Source organism: Phacochoerus africanus, chromosome 13 (assembly GCF_016906955.1).
Source record: "Phacochoerus africanus isolate WHEZ1 chromosome 13, ROS_Pafr_v1, whole genome shotgun sequence".
Classification (NCBI taxonomy): domain Eukaryota; kingdom Metazoa; phylum Chordata; class Mammalia; order Artiodactyla; family Suidae; genus Phacochoerus; species Phacochoerus africanus.
The window spans coordinates 67,018,158-67,038,826 of record NC_062556.1 but is presented as its reverse complement, the minus strand read 5'-3'; the positions used below and the strand labels follow the sequence as shown (position 1 = coordinate 67,038,826).

Here is a 20,669-nt window from a genome sequence, read left to right as displayed (position 1 = left end):
TCTTAGTTACCTAGTCCACAGAGGAAGGTCAGGTCACTCCTGCCTCTGGCCACCCTCTCCGGGCTAGTCAGCCCCTCATCTTTTTTAAAAAGATGACTTTTTAAAAAAGTTTTCTTGAAGTACAGTTACTTTATAAGGTTGTGACAATTTCTGCTGTACAGCAAAGTGGCCCAGGCATCCGTACCCACATAGCCACTCTCTCTTTTCTTCATTTTGTTTTTTTTGCCTCTTCTAGGGCTGCTTCCCATGGCATGCGGAGGTTCCCAGGCTAGGGGTTGAATCGGAGCTGTAGCCGCTGGCCTACACCACAGCCACAGCAACGTGGGATCTGAGCCGCGTCTGCAACCTATACCACAGCCCACGGCAAAGCCAGATCCTTAAACCACTGAGCGAGGCCAGGGATTGAACCTGCAACCTCATGGTTCCGAGTTGGATTCATTAACCACTGTGCCACGACGGGAACTCCCTCTTTTCTTCATTTTCTTCTTCTTCTTAAGTAGCCCCCTCCAGCCCCTGTGGGTTTTTTTGTGGGTTTTTGTCTGTTTTTTGCTTTTTAGGGCCCACAGCATATGGAAGTTCCCAGGCTAGGGGTCAAATTGGAGCTGCAGTTGCCAGGCTGTGCCACAGCCAGAACAACACGGGATCCGAGCCATGTCTGCAATCTTAACCCTCTGAGCAAGGCAGGGATCGAACCGGCGTCCTCATGGATACCAGTCGGGTTTGTTACCACTGAGTCGCCACGGGAACTCCTCCTGCGGTTTCAACTCACGATACCCAATCGTTATCCAGTGTTCTGTGCAGCTACCAACCCAGGCTTGGTATTTCACGCCTTCTGGGGGGCGCTGCACAAGTGACCGCATAAGCCTCTCCAATGCAAGCGTTTCTAGGCAGCATTAATTACTTATCTTGCTGCCCAAACCCCATCTTCTTCCCCCATCTCCTTCCTTCATGAAGTAGTTGTCCTGCCTCAGCTTCAACCTTGTAGCCTCCGTTATCCTGACTTTTTCTCCCTTCTCCGTCAGAACATTCTCCCCCGAAATGGGCTCACCGGAGGATGCTCGAGCATCCACTACCAACTTGGACCAGGCTCTCCTCTGAGACAGCCCTCAGCCCCTCTGCTCGGCATCACATATTGTTTCCACCCCGTCAGCTACGGGCTGGCGGCCTCTCTGGATTTTGGGCAGGTGGTTATGAATGAGGTCCCTCTGGAGATGTTTCTTGCTTGGCCATCCTTTGGATCTGACGTGTCCGGGTGTGGCTGTGAGTTTCCTGGGCCACTATGTTTTCTTACACAGGAGGTGGGGCGGGGAGAAAGCAGCTCCAGCTTCCTGCTGCTCAGAACCACCCACCCCCGCCCCTTCGCCATCACATGAAGCTCCCTGAGGAGCTGGAAGGTTCTCCTTCCCTTTCCTGCGTGTCTGAACCACAACAGAGGACGACCCAGCTGCGGGGCCAGCACAGCTGATTCTCACTAAAGGCCACACACCAGGGAAAGGAGGCAGGACAGGACGTAAACTTGATTTCTGGGTCTGGAGCAATTAACTGGAACTTAAATCATTGACCTCAAAGCTTTCAAATGGATGCGCCATTGGGCAACACATGTGAGAAAGGTCTTTATTTAGTCCGGAGGACATAGTTGAGGTGTTTTAGTGAGAGTCCTCTGGACGGGGTGGGCAAGGGGAGGGACGGGGTCTCGGCTGCCGTGAGTCAAGAGCGTTCTCCCCTCTCCCGGACAACACGGTACCCGAGGGAAGGGAAGGGCCAGAGAGTGGCCTGGGAGGAGAGCGGTGATGGAGGCCAAACTCGATTGACTTCACTCCCTTTCTTCTTTTGCCAACTATTTATTAAAAAAAAAAAAAAAAAAAAAGGACCGATGTTAAAACCCCGGACGCAAGGGGACCCTGCTTCCTGCATCGGGCTGGCTAGCAGAAACCTAGCTGTTTCTGCAAGTCTCAGCATCATTACTTTCATTTTAAAAAATGCTCTGGGGAGTTTCTGGCGTGGCTTAGTTGTAATGAACCCAACCGGTATCCGTGAGGTTTGATCCCTGGCCTTGCCCAGTGAGTTAAGGATCCAGCGTTGCTGTGAGCTGTGGTGTAGGTCACAGACGTGGCTGGGATCCCATGTTGATGTGGTTGTGTGTAGGCGGGCAGGTGCAGCTCCATTCGACCCCTAGCCTGGGAACTTCATATGCCACAGATGCGGACCTAAAAAGCAAAAGAAAAACAAAAACAAAAAACCATAAAATGCTCTGCGACTGTATCTATCACCAGTCCTCTGTGCACGGGGAAGGCACTCATGTGGAGCCCCTGATGGGGGCAGCTCTGGGACCACGTGGTGGAACCAAGCTGGGGCCTCAGAAGTTAAGGCATCCAGTCCAGGCAGCTCTGCCCCCTTCCGGTCCCGTCTCGACCACACCTCCCTGCAAGTGCCAGCCCTGCTTGCTTCCAGAATGTGATGTCAGCCCACGGGGAAGAGAAGGCGACCCGATGCCACCCTGTATAGAATTACCATTGTGTTTACACATCCTCCACGTGTTAATGCCAGCAAAGCCACAAGTCCCCAGCGTCGGCTTTACTGCAGACAGCTAAAAGGTCATTTTAACATGGAGAACATCAAAAAGTAATTATAACTCTTCCGGAACAGCCTCCGGATGTTAACCTCACAAGAAAAGGGTCCTTGTTCGGAAGCTGGGACCACATGGCTGTTGTCTGTATAATTACCGCACAGCGACACAGCTGAAAATTCTTTTGACGATTTCACTCTGGTAACTCATGTACCAAGAAGACCCTAGATGCTAAATTCTGACCTGTGCACCAGGATTTATCTCGGCATAGGGTTGAAAACACACACACACACACACACACGGAATCTGAGTCTTTCAGACACTCTGGAAACTTTTCCCTCACAACTGTGTGAGCCAGTCAGCAACTCAGCAACAGACAGACACCAAGGCTCAGCCCCTGCCCCGCCAACAAAGCAAAGAATCATTTCATTAGATTAAAACAGAAAAGCAGACTTTGCAGTGTGGAGCTAGAAAGCAGACTTTTTCAACCTGGCTGTGTCTGGCCACCCTCTGATGCCAGGAAAATAGATGTAACTTGGTGGATTTTTAGGCCTCATTTGCAAAACAAACGCCATGCCCTAATTCTTACTATTCCTTGTGATTTCTATGATTCCCGGAGGGGAAAAAAATGGCTATAATTACGTGTTTGTGTGTCGATGTTAAATAAAACATAGTACACACATGAGCAGATGCGCCAAGGGAGATCTTCCATTAATATGTAGGGGGTGGGGGTGGCTAGGTTCAAAAAGCAAACAAATTAGCCAGAGTAATAGATTATATTACTATAAATAGCCATTAGCCGCACGTAATAGATGTGAATTTCAATATTCTTTGATGAATTTCAATATCCTTTGAAATCCCCCGAGAGGAAAATTCCATTAATTTGAACATTAATTCACGGCCGCACTTGTGGGGAAGGGATTTGTACCAGAAGCATCCTGGCGGGTGGGGGTACCCGGCTTGCCCCTGGCAGTGAAAGGTAGCGGATCCCACCTGTCCTTCAACGCCAGCGGGACATCGGCAGCCTCACGTCCTCAGCCCCCTCATGCACATCTGTCACACTACTGGGTTGCATAAAGCTATGGCTTTTCTTCTTCTGAGGCTTAAGACTAGGTCCAGTGTAATAAGAGGTACGGAAGCTACAGGTCACGTATCAAAACACAACAGAGCATGGAGTTCCTGCTGTGGCGCAACGGGATAGGCGGTGGCATCTTAGGAGCTCTGGGACGCAGGTTCAAACCCAGGCCTGGTACAGTGGGTTAAGGATCTGGCATGGCTACAGCTGCGGCTTAGGTTGCAACTGCAGCTTGGATCCAATCCCCGGCCTGAGAACTCCATATGCCTAGAGGCAGCCAAAAAAGTAAAAAAAGTAAAACAACCAACCTACAACCCCCCACCCCCACCCAAACACAGCAGAACAGAAGGGACCTGGCACGTGCCCTAAGTGTGTCTTAGCAGAAACCCACCTGTGAGGCAGGCAATTGGAAAAGTCACTTCCATTTTTCTAAAAAAAAAGTACCTTGCACTTAAAGCATGGTGGGCTACGAAGCAGTCACGAATAAGACAGATAATCCAAGAAAAATAGCCTCCTGCCTAGGGGAGAAGATGCAATTTTACTCCCGTGGTAAAAGGAACAATCACCACCGGCCAATGGAAAGCTGAGTCAGGGCGGGACAGAGCGGGAGGATCACAGGGACCTTGGAGTGTCCTTCTCGTCTTTGAAACTTGGAGGGCATTGGAAATTTTATTTATTTTTTATTTTTTGCTTTATTTTTATTTACGTATTTATTTATTTAAAGGGCTGCGCTCGCAGCATATGGAGATTCCCAGGCTAGGGGTCTAATCGGAGCTGCAGCTGCCGGCCTACAACACAGCAATGCAGGATCCAAGCTGTGCATGCGACCTGCACCACAGCTCATGGCCACGCCGGATGCTTAATCCACGGAGCGAGGCCAGGGATCGAACCTGTGTTCTCATGGTTCCTCGTTGGATTCGTTTCTGCTACGCCAGGATGGAAACACTGGCATTCTCAATTTTAAATGAAGTTATATTAAAAAAATTAAGTGTACACACAGTTGCCGCTCATGGTATACCCAGGACCCGTATCTCGTGCTAACTTCCAATCTTTCTTCCGTTGTGTATTCCTCCAACACACAATGCAAGATCACATAGACTGAACTGCCCTGTCTCTGGTGCGCTGCACTGGGAGAGTAATGATTTGAAACCCTTTTTGCAGTCTTGTTTTTAAAACCAATGAGAATCTTCTTCAAACAAACGCATTTACGCAAGAGAAGTAGCCCTGATCTGCCTGAAGCAGGGAGCAGAGGGGTTGGAAAACCATCCTGAGTCTCGCATTTTTGAATACAAGCTCAGGGACTCTGAATTCTAAGGAAGTGCATGGCGGGGCCTCCGATCATGATGGGAAAAGTAGGTTGGGTCCATTGTCTTTCTTCCGCTCAGAGCTCCTCCCCTTTAACTCTCCAAAACTGGGCTATGCCATCCAGAATCCACGTACGGTTATTTAAATTTTGGCTTTAGAAATGCAATGAAAATTAAAAATTCAATTCCTCAGCCACACTAGCCATCTGTTAAGAGCTCCACGGCCCCAAGTGGCCAGTGGCTATTAGCGTGAACAGTGCAGGCACTCAGCATGTCCATCCGCCCAGGTCTACTGGAAAGCACGGCTCTGGCAGAACCGGAGAGGAAGCACAACAGCCGCCTCTCCTGCCCTCCGATGCAAGGGCTCCTGGGAAAGCCAGACATGGGGTGTGGTCCTCCCTCGCTTTCTACAGAACAGCTTCTGGCAAGGCATCCTCCTTTGCAGAGCTTCATTTTCCATAGGGGGAAAGGTGGGGATACCTCCCAAAATTGTCTTGTCAAAGGAAACCATTTAAGGGAAAGTGCTTTACACATCAGTACAGAAATGCAAGGTACCGTGTATGTATTTCTGGTCTTGAAGTTATGACTTTTTTTTAAAACTTCTGGAATATGGACGATGGTGGCTGTTCCAAGAAAAGGGTCAGGTACCCACTGGTCTCTTGGCTGGCCCTCCATAGAAAATGGCTCTTGAGCTCTCCCGGGGGTTCTGCGTCCAAATCTTATCAGGCTGGTTCTGGCCGCCTCCTCCAGGCAGAGCAGAGGGAGCGACGTGACGGGCAGGCAGCCTCCAGAAGAACAGGAATTGTGGCCTGTGTGGTTCACTGAACCCCGAGAAGAGTGACTCATATCCAGTAAGGGCACAGTAAATATTTGCTGAACCAACAACGAAGCAGTGGCCCTCGGGCCGTAAAAACTCCCAGCAGATGAGAAAACATTCAAATCCACCTGCTCAGACTCCAGATCTAAAGGTGACCCTTTGGCAGACGACGTCACCACAGAAACACGAGAACTCATTCAGTCCTTCAAACAGGCAAATGTCATCTGGAGCTCCCCCCTCGACCAAGTGACCCAGGAATAACCCCCTCCACTGCCATGCTAAGACATGCATGCCAGGAACCGAGATGCAGGTGAACCTCGATGGGCAGGAGGCACAGGAAGGCTGGTACCACCTGGGGAACGCGGACAAGGAGAGATGGAGGTTGAGGTGGAGGAGGGAGGGAGGCATCACACTTCTGAACTGGGCTCCGTCAGTCTCACAGGTGCAAACACCCATGCAGTTACTTGACTCGCCCAGATCAAAGGGCCACTCCAGCTTCTCGACAAGCAGGGCTGTCACCCTCACTGCCTGCACACGGCCACATTCACGACTGTTGGAACGTGGGGGCCACTTCCAGCCTGTGAGGCACTGGGATCCATCATCACCCAGGAAAATCCTGCCAGACAAGGCCCTGCTGTTATCTTACTCTAAAAGGGTGATGCTGTCACTGGTGGTAGGAAACTTACTCGGGTGAGACAGAGCCCGCTGCATCAAAGAATTTGCCCACCACGAACCAGGGTGGGCAGAAAGGACGACGCTGAAATAATCTCAGGGGCCTCTGCAGTCAACCTCTACAGATATCCTGGTCAGGGGAACAACAGAATAATTTACCAATCAGATCCTTATGTGGCTGGGGAAACAGTCCACAGACATCAACTGGAGGGGACCAAAGCTTTGGCATCATATAAACTGGTGGCAGGCGTAGAGCCAGCCGGTCTTCCCTGTGTGATGGTGACCTTTGACGACTTGGTAAACGGATGGTGGCAGGGGACCGACCCATCCTCAGATCGGGAGATGAACGTGGTGGTGGGGACCCTCCGAGCTGAGAGGAGGGGAGGGAGGGTGTGTGTCTGGGTTTCTGTGTGTGAATGTGTGTATACGTGTCTGTGTATGTGTGTCTCTGCGTGAATGCGTGTATATGCAAGTGCGTGTCTGTGCATGCGTGTCTGTGTGCAAGTGTGTGAACGTGCATATGTATGCCTGTGTTTGTGTATGTCTACATGTATCTGTGTGTGCATATGTGTGTGTCTCGTGTTGATGTGTGTATGTCTCTGGTGCATGCATGTGCTCCTGCCTCAACCACAAGAGGACGCTACCCCTTTTGAGAGGATGCTATGAGAACCTGCTCCTGACAGCAGGCTGAGCCAGCTACCTTTGGGAGTGGTGGCCACTGCAGGGAGCCTTCTGGGCTGGTCAAAGGGATGGTGTTCCAGCTCATGCTGCTTACTGACTCTCAGGTGTGCAGCAAACTCACCACAACGGGCTGTCTAATCACGGGGCTCCTTTCTACGCTTCCCATAATAGTCCCAAGTTCAAACACAGGCCGGAGAAGACAATGGGTTTATCGACACCAAAGGTCCCCGCCTTGGGAGAAAAAGCACAGAACCTGACCAGCTGGGATGTGACCCTCACTAGGTCACTTAAGAAACATAAAAAGCCTGTTTTTACTGCTTACAGTGGAGCCCGTGGACCTCACAGAGCTGTAGGGCAATCAAGGAAAGCAATCATGGGAGAGCAAAAGTGCCTCCAAGAATGGGCAGAGGGAGGGAAGTGAAATTCTGCATTGTGAGGTGGGCACGGAGCTGGAAACGCACCTGGACAGGTGAGCCCCGCCCGCTGCCAAGGGCTCTGAGTCAGTGAGATAAGAGCTGTGTTCTCAGCTTAGAGGCCATTTTAGTTTTAAACTGAGGCCAAGTTCAAGGCCTGGCTGCCAATGCTGACCGGGTCGGAAGGGAGGCTGTTCCATCAGGAAACACACTTGCCACCCTCCATGAGTTCCTTCGGGAGAGCATGTGGCAGCGCCCAGAGAAACCACAGGCAAGGGGGCCCTCACCCTTCGGAAGACTCTTGAATTAGCCTGCACTGGATTCCCTAGGATTTTCTTTTTTCTATTTTTAAAAATTGTGGCAAAATACACACAAGCTAACATTTACCATCGTAACCATCTTCTAAGGGTACAGTTCGGTGACATTAAGTACATTCATGTTACGCAGCCCCCGGCACCATCCTTCTCTAGAACTTTTTCATCTTTCCAAACTGAAATTCTCTGTCCTGTGAACACGTCCCCCTTCCCCAGCCCCTGGCAACCATCATCCTCTTTTTCTATCTCGAGGAATTCGACAACTCTTGGTACTGCATACAACTGGAACCATACACTATTTGTCCTGGCTATTACTTCACTTAGGATGATGTTTTTCGGGTTCATCCATGTTGTAGCAGGTGTCACTTCCTTCCTTTTCAAGGCTGAATAATATTCCATTGCACACTGGGTTTATCCATTCACATGTCAATGGACTTGCGGATAATGCTGTTATGAACACTGATGTAGAAGTTATCTGTTCAAGTTCTTTCAATTCTTTCACGTATGTACCTAGGAGTAGACCTCCTAGATCATATGGTAATTCCATATTTACGTTTGTGAGGAATCCCTATGGTTTTCTTTCAGTGATACCCATCGTTGGTAGGATGACAAGAAAAATAGTTTATTCCTTTTTGTTCTCTCATGATTCACTGGTGCTACTGCAAGAATGTTCCATCTTTGGGATATCGTCTGCTCAGCATTTCTGCTCCACTTCAGGCTCAGCCCCTGAGCCTCGTAGTGAGACAAAACCACTCCACCTGTGAACTTCCTAACCACAGCCTGCAAGAAGATCACTGCCCTGCTCTGGAGGGACATCAACCCTTCATGGGCACTGTCCCCGTATCTTCTCCCTGCAGAAGCACCCAGTGTCCTGAGGCTGCTACTGCATTCCAGGGAACCATGGCCTCAAACCATCCTTGCCGTCCAGGTGTCACTGTCCAAGCCCCACTCCCCTGTGGGACCCTTACCCCTGCTCTAGGTTTTGTTTCTAAATCTCTGGGGGCTTCTTCATGCTTCCTTTGCCGGCTCTTGCTCTGCCATTCACAACGAAGATGGAAAGTTGCCCCCAAAGTGTATTCGACGGGATTCTGTCCCTGGCTTTTGTCACAACACTATCTTCCTTAAAGACTTGATTCCTCCTGTGGGTCATGTCCGTGTCTACACCACTGTGCCTGATTTCTTTCCCTCCTGCATTGCCGGCTGCCTTGCAGCTTTGTTACTGACCCCTCCAAGCGGATGTGCCCCCAAACGAGCCTGCCTTCCCTCCAGGTGACTTGCTTCTTTCCTTTCTTCTTCAATATCGCTCTTAATTTCATGAGCATCCTCCCAGTTAGCCAGGCGCAAAGCTCCAGGGGCCTCTCCTTGGCTTTTGCCTTTGTCCCACGAGCCCGAACTCAGTGACTCTCGACACTGGGTCTTTCCAGCCCTTCTGGCTGAACTTCTGCACACTGTCCAAGTGACTCTACCTCAAGGGTCTTCTAGAAACACCCAGCTGGTCCTGCCTAGAAGCTGTATGCCCACAGCCTGTCCTGAGTGCCTTCGTGCAAACCCTTCCCTAGACCCCAGCTCCCTGCCAGCTGCCAGCTGAGTTCCCTACACGGCAGAACAGACCAAGGCTTGTGGTTCTGGGACAGGTCTGCATCCATCTCTGGGGAATGACTTGGCCAGTTTGTGCTCAGTGCCTGTCCGTCATCTTAGGGCCAAAATTTGGGGCTCTTAGGGCCAAAGGTCATTAGTGGCTTTCTCTGAATGCATCTGAACAGCTGAGGAAAATGTCTTTGCTTCCAAAAGGAAAAGCATTCCTTATGTTTTCACAAGTCACCAAACCTGTTTCTTTGTTTTTGAAGAAGCACGGTAACATGGGCTTGGGCCAGAAGGAAATGGTCCAGCCTCTGCTCAGGGGCGTTGACTGAGGAGAACACAGTGTTTGGAGAAGGGCAGGTGTGCTTGTTGAGCTGGGGTTGAGCCTAATCATTGAGGAAAACTTCCTCATAATTTTTCTGTCCTGTAACTTCCCGCTGCTGATAGAAATATATGATAACCTAACTGAGGAATGCAAAGGAAAAGCATGGTGGCTGTGCCATTTAAGCACCAAATTTTGGGACACCTTGAGATACACTGCAGACTTTGATGTCTACTAACAGTAAGAATTAAAGGAGTTCCCATTGTGGCACAGTGGTTAAGGAATCTGACGAGGAACCATGAGGTTGCAGGTTCGATCCCTGGCCTTGCTCAGTGGGTTAAGGATCCAGCGTTGTCATGAGCTGTGGTGTAGGTGGCAGATGCGGCTCGGATCTGGTGTTGCTGTGGCTGTGGCTCTACGCCGGCGGCTACAGCTCTGGTTAGACCCCCTGGCCTGGGAACCTCCATATGCCGCGGGAAGCTGCCCTAGAAAAGAAAAAAGACAAACAAACAAACAAACAAACAACCCCCCCCCCCAAAAAAAAAACCCACTAAGAATTAAAAACAATACCACTGAATAGAAGCTGGAGTTCAGCTGATAAGAATGTACTGTTAAAAGAGAAAGGACAGGCCCAAAATGGAGTCACTTGGGCTAAAGCCAAGACTTAATACCTAACCTAACCGTAGTTACAATCCCTCCAGGAATGCAATCCTCACCAGTCAGCCAGGAATTTTCCAGTGAGGTCATCTGTCACATGGGACTTCCCCATCCTCTTAAGGAAGATGAGGTCACCTGCCACACAGACCCCCTGCCCCCCAGATAGGTTACCTAAGCTTGAAATAATGTTTCTGTTTAGTCCTTGTTTTGCCTTTAAAAATCTTTTTTTTTTTCCTAAGTCAATAGACTTTTTATTGTATCTTAAAACATCACAAATGAGTCTGAAGAATCACCTGGCATCTTGCTGTTTCTCTACCTGGACCACTCAGATCTTCCTCATCAGCCTGCTGAACCATTCCTTTTTCAGAAACATATATATTATCCAAAACATTTCTAATATCCTCGTTCTTAATTGTTGTGGCGTGCTGAATCGAAGCAGCTGAATTTGATACAAGTTCAAGGTCGTTTCCTTCTAGAATCAGCTCGTGTTTCTAGGCTTGAGATACTGAACACGCAACCCACGGCCTCATCCGAACCCTGCGGATGTATTTTTCACTCAAAAAATTTCAGATTTCAGCAGGAGAACCATTCTCCTGAATAAGGACGTTGATGGGGACGTGAGCGTCCCCAGACCCCTTCTTGGAGCCGAAGCTCAGTGTAACACCTCTGATCCTATTCTCTACGTGACCACAGGTGGTGCGAACAGTAGCTGCTTCCTTTCTCCTTCCCCACCGCGTGCCAACCCGGAGCCTCTTCTTTTCCTTTCCAAGGAGACTGAGTTCTCCATCGAGGTGGCTGAAGTCCCTCCTCGGTGCCTCTGGGGCCCTTCACAAGGACCGTGCGTCTTTTCAGAGAGATGCCCACATGCTCTGGAATGTTGGCAGTTTCACTGCTGAGAAGGCTCTTCATTCTCGCAGTGGATGCGGCAAAGAGCTAAAAATCTTTCCCTTTCTGAGCTCCTTGGGGCTCCCCTCCACTCCCTGGAGAGGATGCTGCCCACTCATCAATCACTCAATAAAACCAATTACATCTTGAAAATGTACTCGGAATAGAGGGTAAACCCCGAGGTCCTACTACACAGCACAGGGAACTATAGCCAATCTCCTGGGATAGAGCATAATGGAAAAGAATATTAAAAAAAGAGTATTATGACTATACACGTATTGTGAATTATGACCATATGTGTATTATGAATATACATGACTGAGCCACTTTGCTATAGAGCAGAAATCGGCACGACATTGTAAATCAACCATAACGTCATAAAAAAATTAAAAACAGTAAAATTTAAGAAAATACACTCAGTTGAATTCTGTTTTTTAACGGAACCAATAGTGTTTCTTAGGGTTTTTTTTTTGTGTGTGTGTGTGTGTGTGTGTGTATTTTTTAGGGCTGCATGTGCAGCATGTGGAGGTTCCCAGGCTAGGGGTCTAATTGGAGCTACAGCTGCTGGTGTACACCACAGCCCCAGCCACACCAGATCTGAGCTGGATCTGCAACCTAGGCCCCAGCTCACAGCCACACTGGATCCTTAACCCACTGATCGAGGCAGGGGATGGAACCCGAATCCTCACAGATCCCAGTCAGGTTCTTAACCTGTTGAGCCACAATGGGAACTCCCTGTTTCTTAGTTTTGATGAATGTGCCAGGGATGTGAGAAGCTGCCATTAGGGAAAGGGATGGACGAGGAGTGGGCAGAAACTCGACGGTTATAGCAACTTCAAATCTAAAATCTCAAAATAAGATGTTTATATTAAAAAAAAAAAAAGGTCAGCTCCCCCGCCAGTCCTTTCTGTGTGTAAAGCCCTTTACAAACACTGTCTCATTTACTTGGCGTCACAGCCCTGTGAGGTGGAGACTGGACCCTACATCTTACAGGTGAGAAGAAGAGGCCGGGCAAGGCCACGGACGCTGGACGTGGGCCCCAGGTGGTGGTGTGATGCAGGATGAAGCTGCAGCCACCCCACTCCACAGGACCAGGCTCCCATCACAAAGTATGAATACACACACGCGCACACACGTATAAACATACATACACAGGTGTGCACACACACTTACATATGGTGAATCCATCAATAACCCAGAACAAACTCATGTCTTAATACATGTCATGCAATCCACTCTCCTCCTTAAACACAGTCACTCCTGGGTGCCTCTGCTGTGGAGGCACTAATGGCCCACGTGTCCTCAAGACAAAACTGGCCAGAGATGCCCTCTGCCCCCACTGAACACAGCCCCTCCATCCACGAGAGGGCCTGGCCTTTCTTGCTCTATGTGCCTGTCCCTTCCTCTGAGACTGCAGGTCCCCAGCAGGCAAAGCCTGACACTCCCCCACCCATGCACGCATGCGTGCGTCCACTCACTGCTTACAGGAGAAACAAGAGCTAGAAGCCAGATGCAAACCAAGGAACCTTTTTTGTCACAGGCACTCCCCATCAGAAGTTCCAAAAGAGGCTATTCATCAGTCATCTCAAGAAGCATTTTTTTTTTCCCCTTTTTGGCTGCACCCACAGCATATGGAAGTTCCCAGACCAGGGATCAAATCCAAGCCGGAGCCGCAACCTGCACCACAGTTTTGGCAACCTTGGATCCTCAATCCACTGCCTCGGTTGGGGATTGAACCTGCACTTCCACAGAGACAAGCTGGATCTTTCACCCACTGTGCCGCGCAGCGGATTGAAACAACACCCCCACAGAAACAAGCCAGATCATGAATCCACTGGGCCATAGCCGGACCTCCTTGAGAAGCCCTTTAAAAAAATCACAAATTTCTGGGTCTCATCACAGTGTTCTGATGAAGAAGGGCTGGGCTGCACCCGGCAATCATTTTTCAAAACTCCCCTAGCTGCCAACGCCAGGCGACCCTATGCGGAGCCAGGTCTGGGGTTTCACCGGGAAAGGGGAAACCGCAGCGCGAGCAGCCCCGAGATGGAGGAGCTCACGGCCTCCAAGGCTCACGGCCAAGCTGCCCGCAGAGTGAGGACACTTTCTTCAATGCTCAGACACGACGGGCCTCTTTGGAAATGCTCTCTCCTTTCTTTAAATGTGGCGTCTGGCACCACTCAGAAGTCGCCGACTCCTTCTTTCAAAAGACCAGCCCGAGGAGGGCCATCCTATGTTCCCAAATCTCCTTTCATTTAGGCCAAATGCCCACAGCTTCAAAAATTGTTTTTCAACTGAAATGCATTCTCTTATCCCCTTTCAAACATGAAACTCAGAGCTGGGGGCAGCATTCTGAAGGAGCTCTGAGCCTTGACGTTTCAAAGGGCAATCCTTTGCCCCACGCTGGCTTCTTTCTCACGAGGCAGAGTCTAGCAACAAAGTTCCTGACCTTGGCTGCCCATTGATGTCATCACCCGGGAAGCTTGAGGAACTACTGATGCTTAGATTCAACTGCTCAGAGGTTCTGAGACCTGGTTTTCAAGATTTTGGGGGGAACCTTTAAAGGTTCCCAGTGTTTTTTTTTTTTTTTTTTTTCCTCCAGGCAGCAAGCAAGCAAAGTCTTTATTACAGGAAAGCAAATAGCTTCCAGGGCTATAGGGGTTTTTATCCTTGAAGATGAGAGGAGTACCAACATAGGGTCCAGAAAAGATGTGGTTTTCTCCCATTGGCTTGGCCCGAATATCTCTATCAGTCCTTGTCCAATAGGGGTCTTAGGTTCCCCATGATTTTAACAAGCGGCTCATGTTCAGAGCCACAGGTACAGTAGACATTGGTTTCTCTCTGGGTTATTCTACTGGCTCAAAATAACTCATTCTTAACAAGCGGCTCATGTTCAGAGCTACAGGTACAATAGACATTGGTTTCTCTCTGGATTATTCTACTGGCTCAAAGTAACTCATTCCCAGTCAACCTTTTGTCTTGGATGCCTGCCACGCCAGCTCTTCCTCATCATGCACTTGAGGACTTGATTCACTGAACTTAAGGGCAGACGTTCACATTTATTCCTGATAAACGTCAGCAGTCTGGCATACGTCCACTGTTGCAAGGCTACTGAAGGTCAAGTCAATGGAGCTGCATACGGACTGTCTCTAGCTTTGAGGCTTTTCCACGCTTCTGGTAGCTTCATGAAAAACAAGAATAAACTTCGAGATCTTGGAAAGCTATCCAAATGAAAATTCTATGGGGAATACATGACAGCAGGTGCTGTTTAGACAACTGGATATTCTTTCACAGAGAAGGGCTAACAATTTGGGGCCCAGATAAATCCAAGAAAATGGCACTCATTCCTAGAGTGGAATGTTTCATACAGTGGTGCCAAGCTCCCTGGTGGCAGGCACTAGAGGAAGCCACCATGCTGGCCTGCCAGGGCACTGCCAACTGAGGACATTTCCTGTGGGGGACTTCTCCAACCTTATTTAAAATTAACTGCCATGGGGACCGAAACTGCTCCAGCTCAGGATGCGCTGTGCCTAAGGGAAGACGATACTCATCCACGTCTCACTGGACAGAAAACAAAACAAACTGTTGATTGATTTCTCCTGAGCCAGAAGGTCTTAGACTCCAGCACGAAAGCAACTTTTAACTTTGTGTGAGTGAGGAGGCAATATGGCAGAAAAAACACACCAAAAGCCTTCCAGTAAATTTCGGGACGGTAAAATCAAGTTACGTTTGGTAGATTTTACCTATCTGCTGATGCTTGAATCCAGGCATCGGGGATCCCATGGCTGGAATCCCCTGGAGCCAGACTCCCTCATCCAGGGCTCCTGCAAGCCCTACGGCCCCTAAAGACCACTCTGAACCACACGCTCCCCTGCAGTGAGGATGGAGTGGGGTGCGGTGTGTTCTCTTTCCACCCAGAACATGGTAGGCCACATCCGCTATCATCTCCTGGCTTTTCCCCAAAGGCATGCTTAGCAGACACCTCCTCATGGGTCTGCATATAACTTTTTTTTAAAAAACCCCATAGGAAATTTCTAGAAAAGGTTCCATTTTAGGCAAGGGTGTATCGGACATTGCATTCTATAGCACACACATTTTTTTTTTTCCTGAGTTTGGGTACTGACAGATGAACATTTCATATGGTGTTTAATAAACAGACTTAATATTATTTTCAGCCAGTCTGCTCTTCGTGAATATTTACGCCAGTTCCCATCTTTGAATTCTGCTGTGGAGCTCTTTGCCATTTGCCACTTCTCGTCTTAGAACGCATCCTTAGGATAAATTCCTAGCAGTGGGATCCAAGGTCAAGGCGTTGTGTGTATGTTTGGGGCATGGGGTTGTTTTTCGACCTCTTTAAACACTGGAAAGGGTAATCCTGAAAACCACATGAGATGGATAAGACTTGGAAAGCAAGCACCAGAAAAATATCACCAACACTCCCCTAAAGCCCCTCACATGGCTCTGTTCTTCATAACCCTTGTCGTCCTTCCAGAAGAAATCACTCTCTTCACTTTGTGGTATTCACTGAATTATGGTCTGAAAACATGCATTTCTAAACTTTTCCTTCTTTCTCTTTTTTAAAAAGTATAGTTGCTTTAACTATACTTCTGCTGTACGGCCAAGTGACCCAGTCATACATATATACACATTTTTTTCTCATATATCTTCCATCGAGTTCCATCATAAGTGAGTGGAGGAGTCCCTGTCGTGGCGCAGTGGAAACGAATCCAACTAGGAACCATGAGGTTGCAGGTTCGACCCCTGGCCTCGCTCAGTGGGTTAAGGATCTGGCGTGGCCGGGAGCTTTGCAGACATAGCTTGGATCCCGTGTTGCTGTGGCTCTGGCATGGGCCGGCGGCTACAGCTCGGATTAGACCCCTAGCCTGGGAACCTCCATAGGCCGTGGGAGTGGCCCTAGAAAACGCAAACAAAAAACAAAACAAAACAAAAAAAGTGAATGGATATAGTTCTCTGTGCCATAGAGGAGAACCTCAGTGATTATATGTTTTAAATTTAATAGTTTGCATCTACCAACCCCAAACTCCCAGTCCATCCCATTTCGTCCCCCCTCAGCAACCACACATCTGTCCTCCATGTCTATGAGTCTGTTTCTGTTCTGTAGCTAGGTTCATCTGTGCCATATTTTAGATTCCCCATATAAGCGCTATCATATGGTATTTGTCTTTCTCTTCCTGCCTAACCTCACTCAGTGTGAGAGTCTCTAGTTGCATCGCGTTGATACAAATGGCATTATTTTGTTCTGCATGAAACTTCATGAACGTATAAAGCAGTACCTATAAAGCAAACACCAGTAAAATATCACCAACGCCACCGGAAGTCCCTCACGTGGCTCTATTCCTTATAACCCTCATCGTCCCTCCAGAAGTAATTACTATCTCCATTTTGTGGTGCTCACTGAACTATGGTCCAAAAACAGACGTTTTGAAAACCATAAACCAAAGGGGAAAAAAATCAGGATGAGATCTAACACGTGTCGATTCAACTGGAAATCATTTTAAGCTTGTCTTGTCTTAGCAACAACATACAGACAACATGAGAAAGAGAGAGACAGAGAGAAGGGGGGGGGGGAGTGAGGGCCAGAACTGTCACACGGAGTCAAGGTACTCACCACAGGGCGAGTCGTTGCTCAATTTCCTTGAGAAAATTTGTATGAAATTTGTGCAAAGGTTCAAAATTCGGGAATATGAGACTTCTCAAGGTTTCGGGCATGGAGTCCTCTTTGCTCACTGCGCTCTGAAACCACTGGGAATAGGAAGAGGACAGGCTTAGAGGCGTCAAGGGGAGGGATGCACGGGTGCGAGGCTTTCGAGCGCGCAGCAGCCCACTGCGCATGCGTGGGGCTAAAGGGTTTTCCTGCTGCGTCCGCGGCATCTGGAGAGCATCACGGACTTCAAGGCTTTCCTGCGTTCCCTCCTCTCTTTAGATGGGGCGAGGAGTGCCCGTCTCTTGGTGATCGCTTCTGCAGGTGGGTTACCAACCGACTGCTGAAGTCGGGAAAAATCTCCAAAGTGGGCAGCTGCTCAAAGCAAAACCTCATTCCGGCCAACGCGCTGGGTCATCACTGAATGAAACCAGGACTGAACAGGACTGAGAAAACCGAGACAAGGCAGTCCTTTTGGCAGATTCTGCTGACGTGGCTCAATTTATTATCGAAGATAAAATGAGGTTTCTCATGCACCCCCAGGTCTCCCCTCAAGCAAAAATAATGGCCTGAAGGCAAAATATTCTGCATCAGTGCAGACAGTGAAATGTTTAATTTCAAATTTGCTGCACTTTAGAAACGTCCTTCCTTTGCGCTTAAAAATCGCGAGACAACTTTTTAGAGCCGATTCCAAATTAAACATGCTATCATGGCTTAATTTCTACAACCCAGGACCCAAATCCTTTTAATTGGAGTCAGAGAAGCCAACATTTAATTAGCTCCAGCTTCCCTCCAAAAGCTGAGCATTAGTGGAGATAAATTAGGTAATTTAATGCTCTAGGGGAAATGCTATGCATACCGAAGTGATGACTTCGAGATCCTTCAGATACGTTCTCTCTGTGGTGGAGACTTCCTTGGCAATGAAGTACGCTTTGTCAGTCGGGAATCTCTGCGAAAATTGTAAAAAGAAAAAAGACGTGAAGATTTGCGGCAACATCTCTAAGAATGTCCCGATTCTAAGAAAGTCCTAATTAAATTGATACAGGGCTAATTTTTGATCTTTGGTGGACGGGTACCAAGGCTAAATAAACTCTTATTTATCTTTTTGTGTGAGAGGAACTAGGAGAATGGATTTCTGATGAGAAATGATGAGAAAATAGTCTAGGAATGTTTCCTTCCACGTAAACACTACCCGTAGTGCAAAGCCTCGAATGAGTGTGTCAGCCCCCATGGAGGGCTATGCATTCAAAGCTGGGCGTCTGAAAATCTAATTAATTAGGGAAGTATCAGAGCAATGCAGGCTGCAAGGAAATGAATGATAAAGAAACCAAATCAACTATACTAAAAACATTAAAAAAAGAAAGAAACCACATGGGTCTTTGTCCTGGGCGCCATGGGCTGGTGGGACTAGTGTTTAGGAAACGGAAGCTATGTTCTCTGTGGGAACAGGAGGGTAGCTGGTCCCAAGGGACAAGGGTGACAGCAGCCAGAGTCCATCTGACTCTCAGGTCAGGCCAGCCACGGGTCTCGTTTTCTCTTTCATTAAAACATGAAGTCAAAGAAGTCCCTTAGTGTTCACTGTCTTGCTTGCTACCCCCGAGAGTCCATCCGATTCCACCTCTGGGGATAGACCCAAAGCAGAGATGAGAACAGATCTGCACACCCAGGTTCCCAGCATATTAGACAAAATGGCCAAAAGGTGGAAACCACCCAACTTCCACCAGCAGATGGATACACAAAATGCGGACTCCCTGGACAGCAGAACACTAGCCAACCTTAAGGAAAAGCAACCTGACGCAGGCTACAACACGGATAAATCTTGAGGCCGTGAAGCTACAGCCAGTCACAAAGCGACAGACACAGTATGATTCCACTTCTCTGAGGCTAATTCCTAGAGCAGTCCATCCATAGAGACAGAAAGCAGAATGGTTCGTGCCAGGGCCAGGAAGTTTGGGAGGATGAAGAAATGCCAGAAATGAAAGGGGCTGATGGTTCTACGACATTGTGAATGCACGATGCCACTCAACAGCATGCTTAAGAAGGGTTCAAATAGTCAGTTCTATGTTATGTGTATGACTGGAATTTAAAACAAACAAAAAAGGATCCACAGGCGAGTGCCCACCAGTCCACACACCTTTCTCCGGCCATCGTCCTCATCGTCGGTCCGAGGCCCTGCCTGGTCATTCAGCAGTGGACTGACCAAGGGGGAGGCCTGCTTGGTGTCGGGGCTCAGGTTGGGTGACAGGATGGCGTTGGTGGGCGCGGCTCCTCCCTGCGAGTTGATGGACAGCTCTGAAAGATGAGGGCTACCAGTCTGGGAGCCTGTTTGGGGATGAGAAGTATTAAAAAAAAAAAAAAAAGAAAGAAAGTAATTCCTTCTGGGACCCAGTCTCTGCTGAGCGATTTTCATCTTTTCAAATCTTGCGAAGCTTGACTACCATATATGGCAGGCACATTAAATGCCCTTCATAATTTTTTCTAGTTTTTTTTTTTTTTTTTTTTTGCCTAAGTTGCAATTGCCTTGATGCTAAAGATACCATTCGGTGGAGCCACAGTAACATCATTCATGATAAGGTGGACTCTGCATAGGGAATAATTACTGTAGTTTCTAAGCATCATGTATCTGCAAATAGAATCTTCATTTCCTAACTACTGCCTTAGCTTCTAAGGATGACTCAAGAAAGATACAGCGTCTATATCACAAGGAGATGTAGGGAAGGGCTAGAAAATAGAGCTATTCTAATAGGAAACTAAAGGACTGGACACCCAGGACAGACTACAGTCTTGCAGCAATGGGGGGAAAGCAGCTACCTCCCAGTCTACAAAGAACAGAAACAAGCTGGTTATACCTGGTGCTGGCACTCCATGTCTCTCTCACTGTTTGGGACAGAAACACTAGCATCACATTGACATGCAAAGGTGATCATTTTACAAAGGCAAAGCTGCAGGTCATGACATTATTGCAATTCCCCTTTATGAGTCAAAAAATGACAGGTGGTTAATTACTCCTCTGCAATGGATCCCATCGTGAATAATATGGAAATGAATCGTTACCCATCCAGAGTCAGCCAAATGAGATGGCACGCACAGGAAACTCTTTGCCAACAGAATTTTGCAAATACCGATCCCCGACCTTTTGAAACTAAATGGGATGTCTCAACATCTACTTCTGAACAAAGTGTTTTTGCCGGATGGATTTATGATTCTCACGCAGATGCACTAAAACTAGGATTAGGGCGAGCGAAGTTCAAGTCACCTGCAGGCCTGTCAGCTACCATCACAGGGAAAGACTACAGCAATGCTTTCTCCATTGTCCAAAATACAGTTTCGCACCCGTGGCTACTCAGCACACTATCAAGGATCCAGGAGAGAAAGGTGAAGAGTGGTTTTCCAGGTGGCCCCCTGTTTTCTTGACCTCCATTCTCTCTGTCTGGATTCGTTCGTATCCATTTGAAAATTACAAGATAGGTCAGCTTTGAATGGAGCAGATGGAGTTGGAGAGTGAACTCGATCCCAGCATGAATGAGCCATGCAGAAACCACCACCAGCCCCCACCCAGTCCCAGGTGGATCAGCTAGCCGTGTTGCTAACATGCGGGTGAAAAGCCACCATGCCCACAGAAACAACGAAAAGCAGACATCCTGCCAAGGACTACTGGTCAGTATATCATCCTTGAAGAATGAGATTAGAAAATATCAGGAAAAGTCAGATTCAAGAAGTTTG

The 20,669-nt window shown here is 48.3% G+C and overlaps 1 protein-coding gene and 1 pseudogene across 1 annotated transcript in view; both read right to left on the bottom strand.

The window, feature by feature from the left end:
• The window catches only part of FARP1 (FERM, ARH/RhoGEF and pleckstrin domain protein 1), a 310,977-nt gene that overhangs the window by 28,782 nt on the left and 261,526 nt on the right, over window positions 1-20,669 (bottom strand). The window contains exons 14-16 of the mRNA XM_047756233.1: window positions 19,081-19,268; window positions 17,806-17,895; window positions 16,914-17,047 (exon numbers count right to left, since the gene is read on the bottom strand). Coding sequence (XP_047612189.1) covers window positions 16,914-17,047; window positions 17,806-17,895; window positions 19,081-19,268 — 412 coding nt within the window. The remainder of the gene's footprint in view (window positions 1-16,913; window positions 17,048-17,805; window positions 17,896-19,080; window positions 19,269-20,669) is intronic.
• On the bottom strand, window positions 10,620-11,449 carry LOC125113487 (60S ribosomal protein L9-like; annotated as a pseudogene).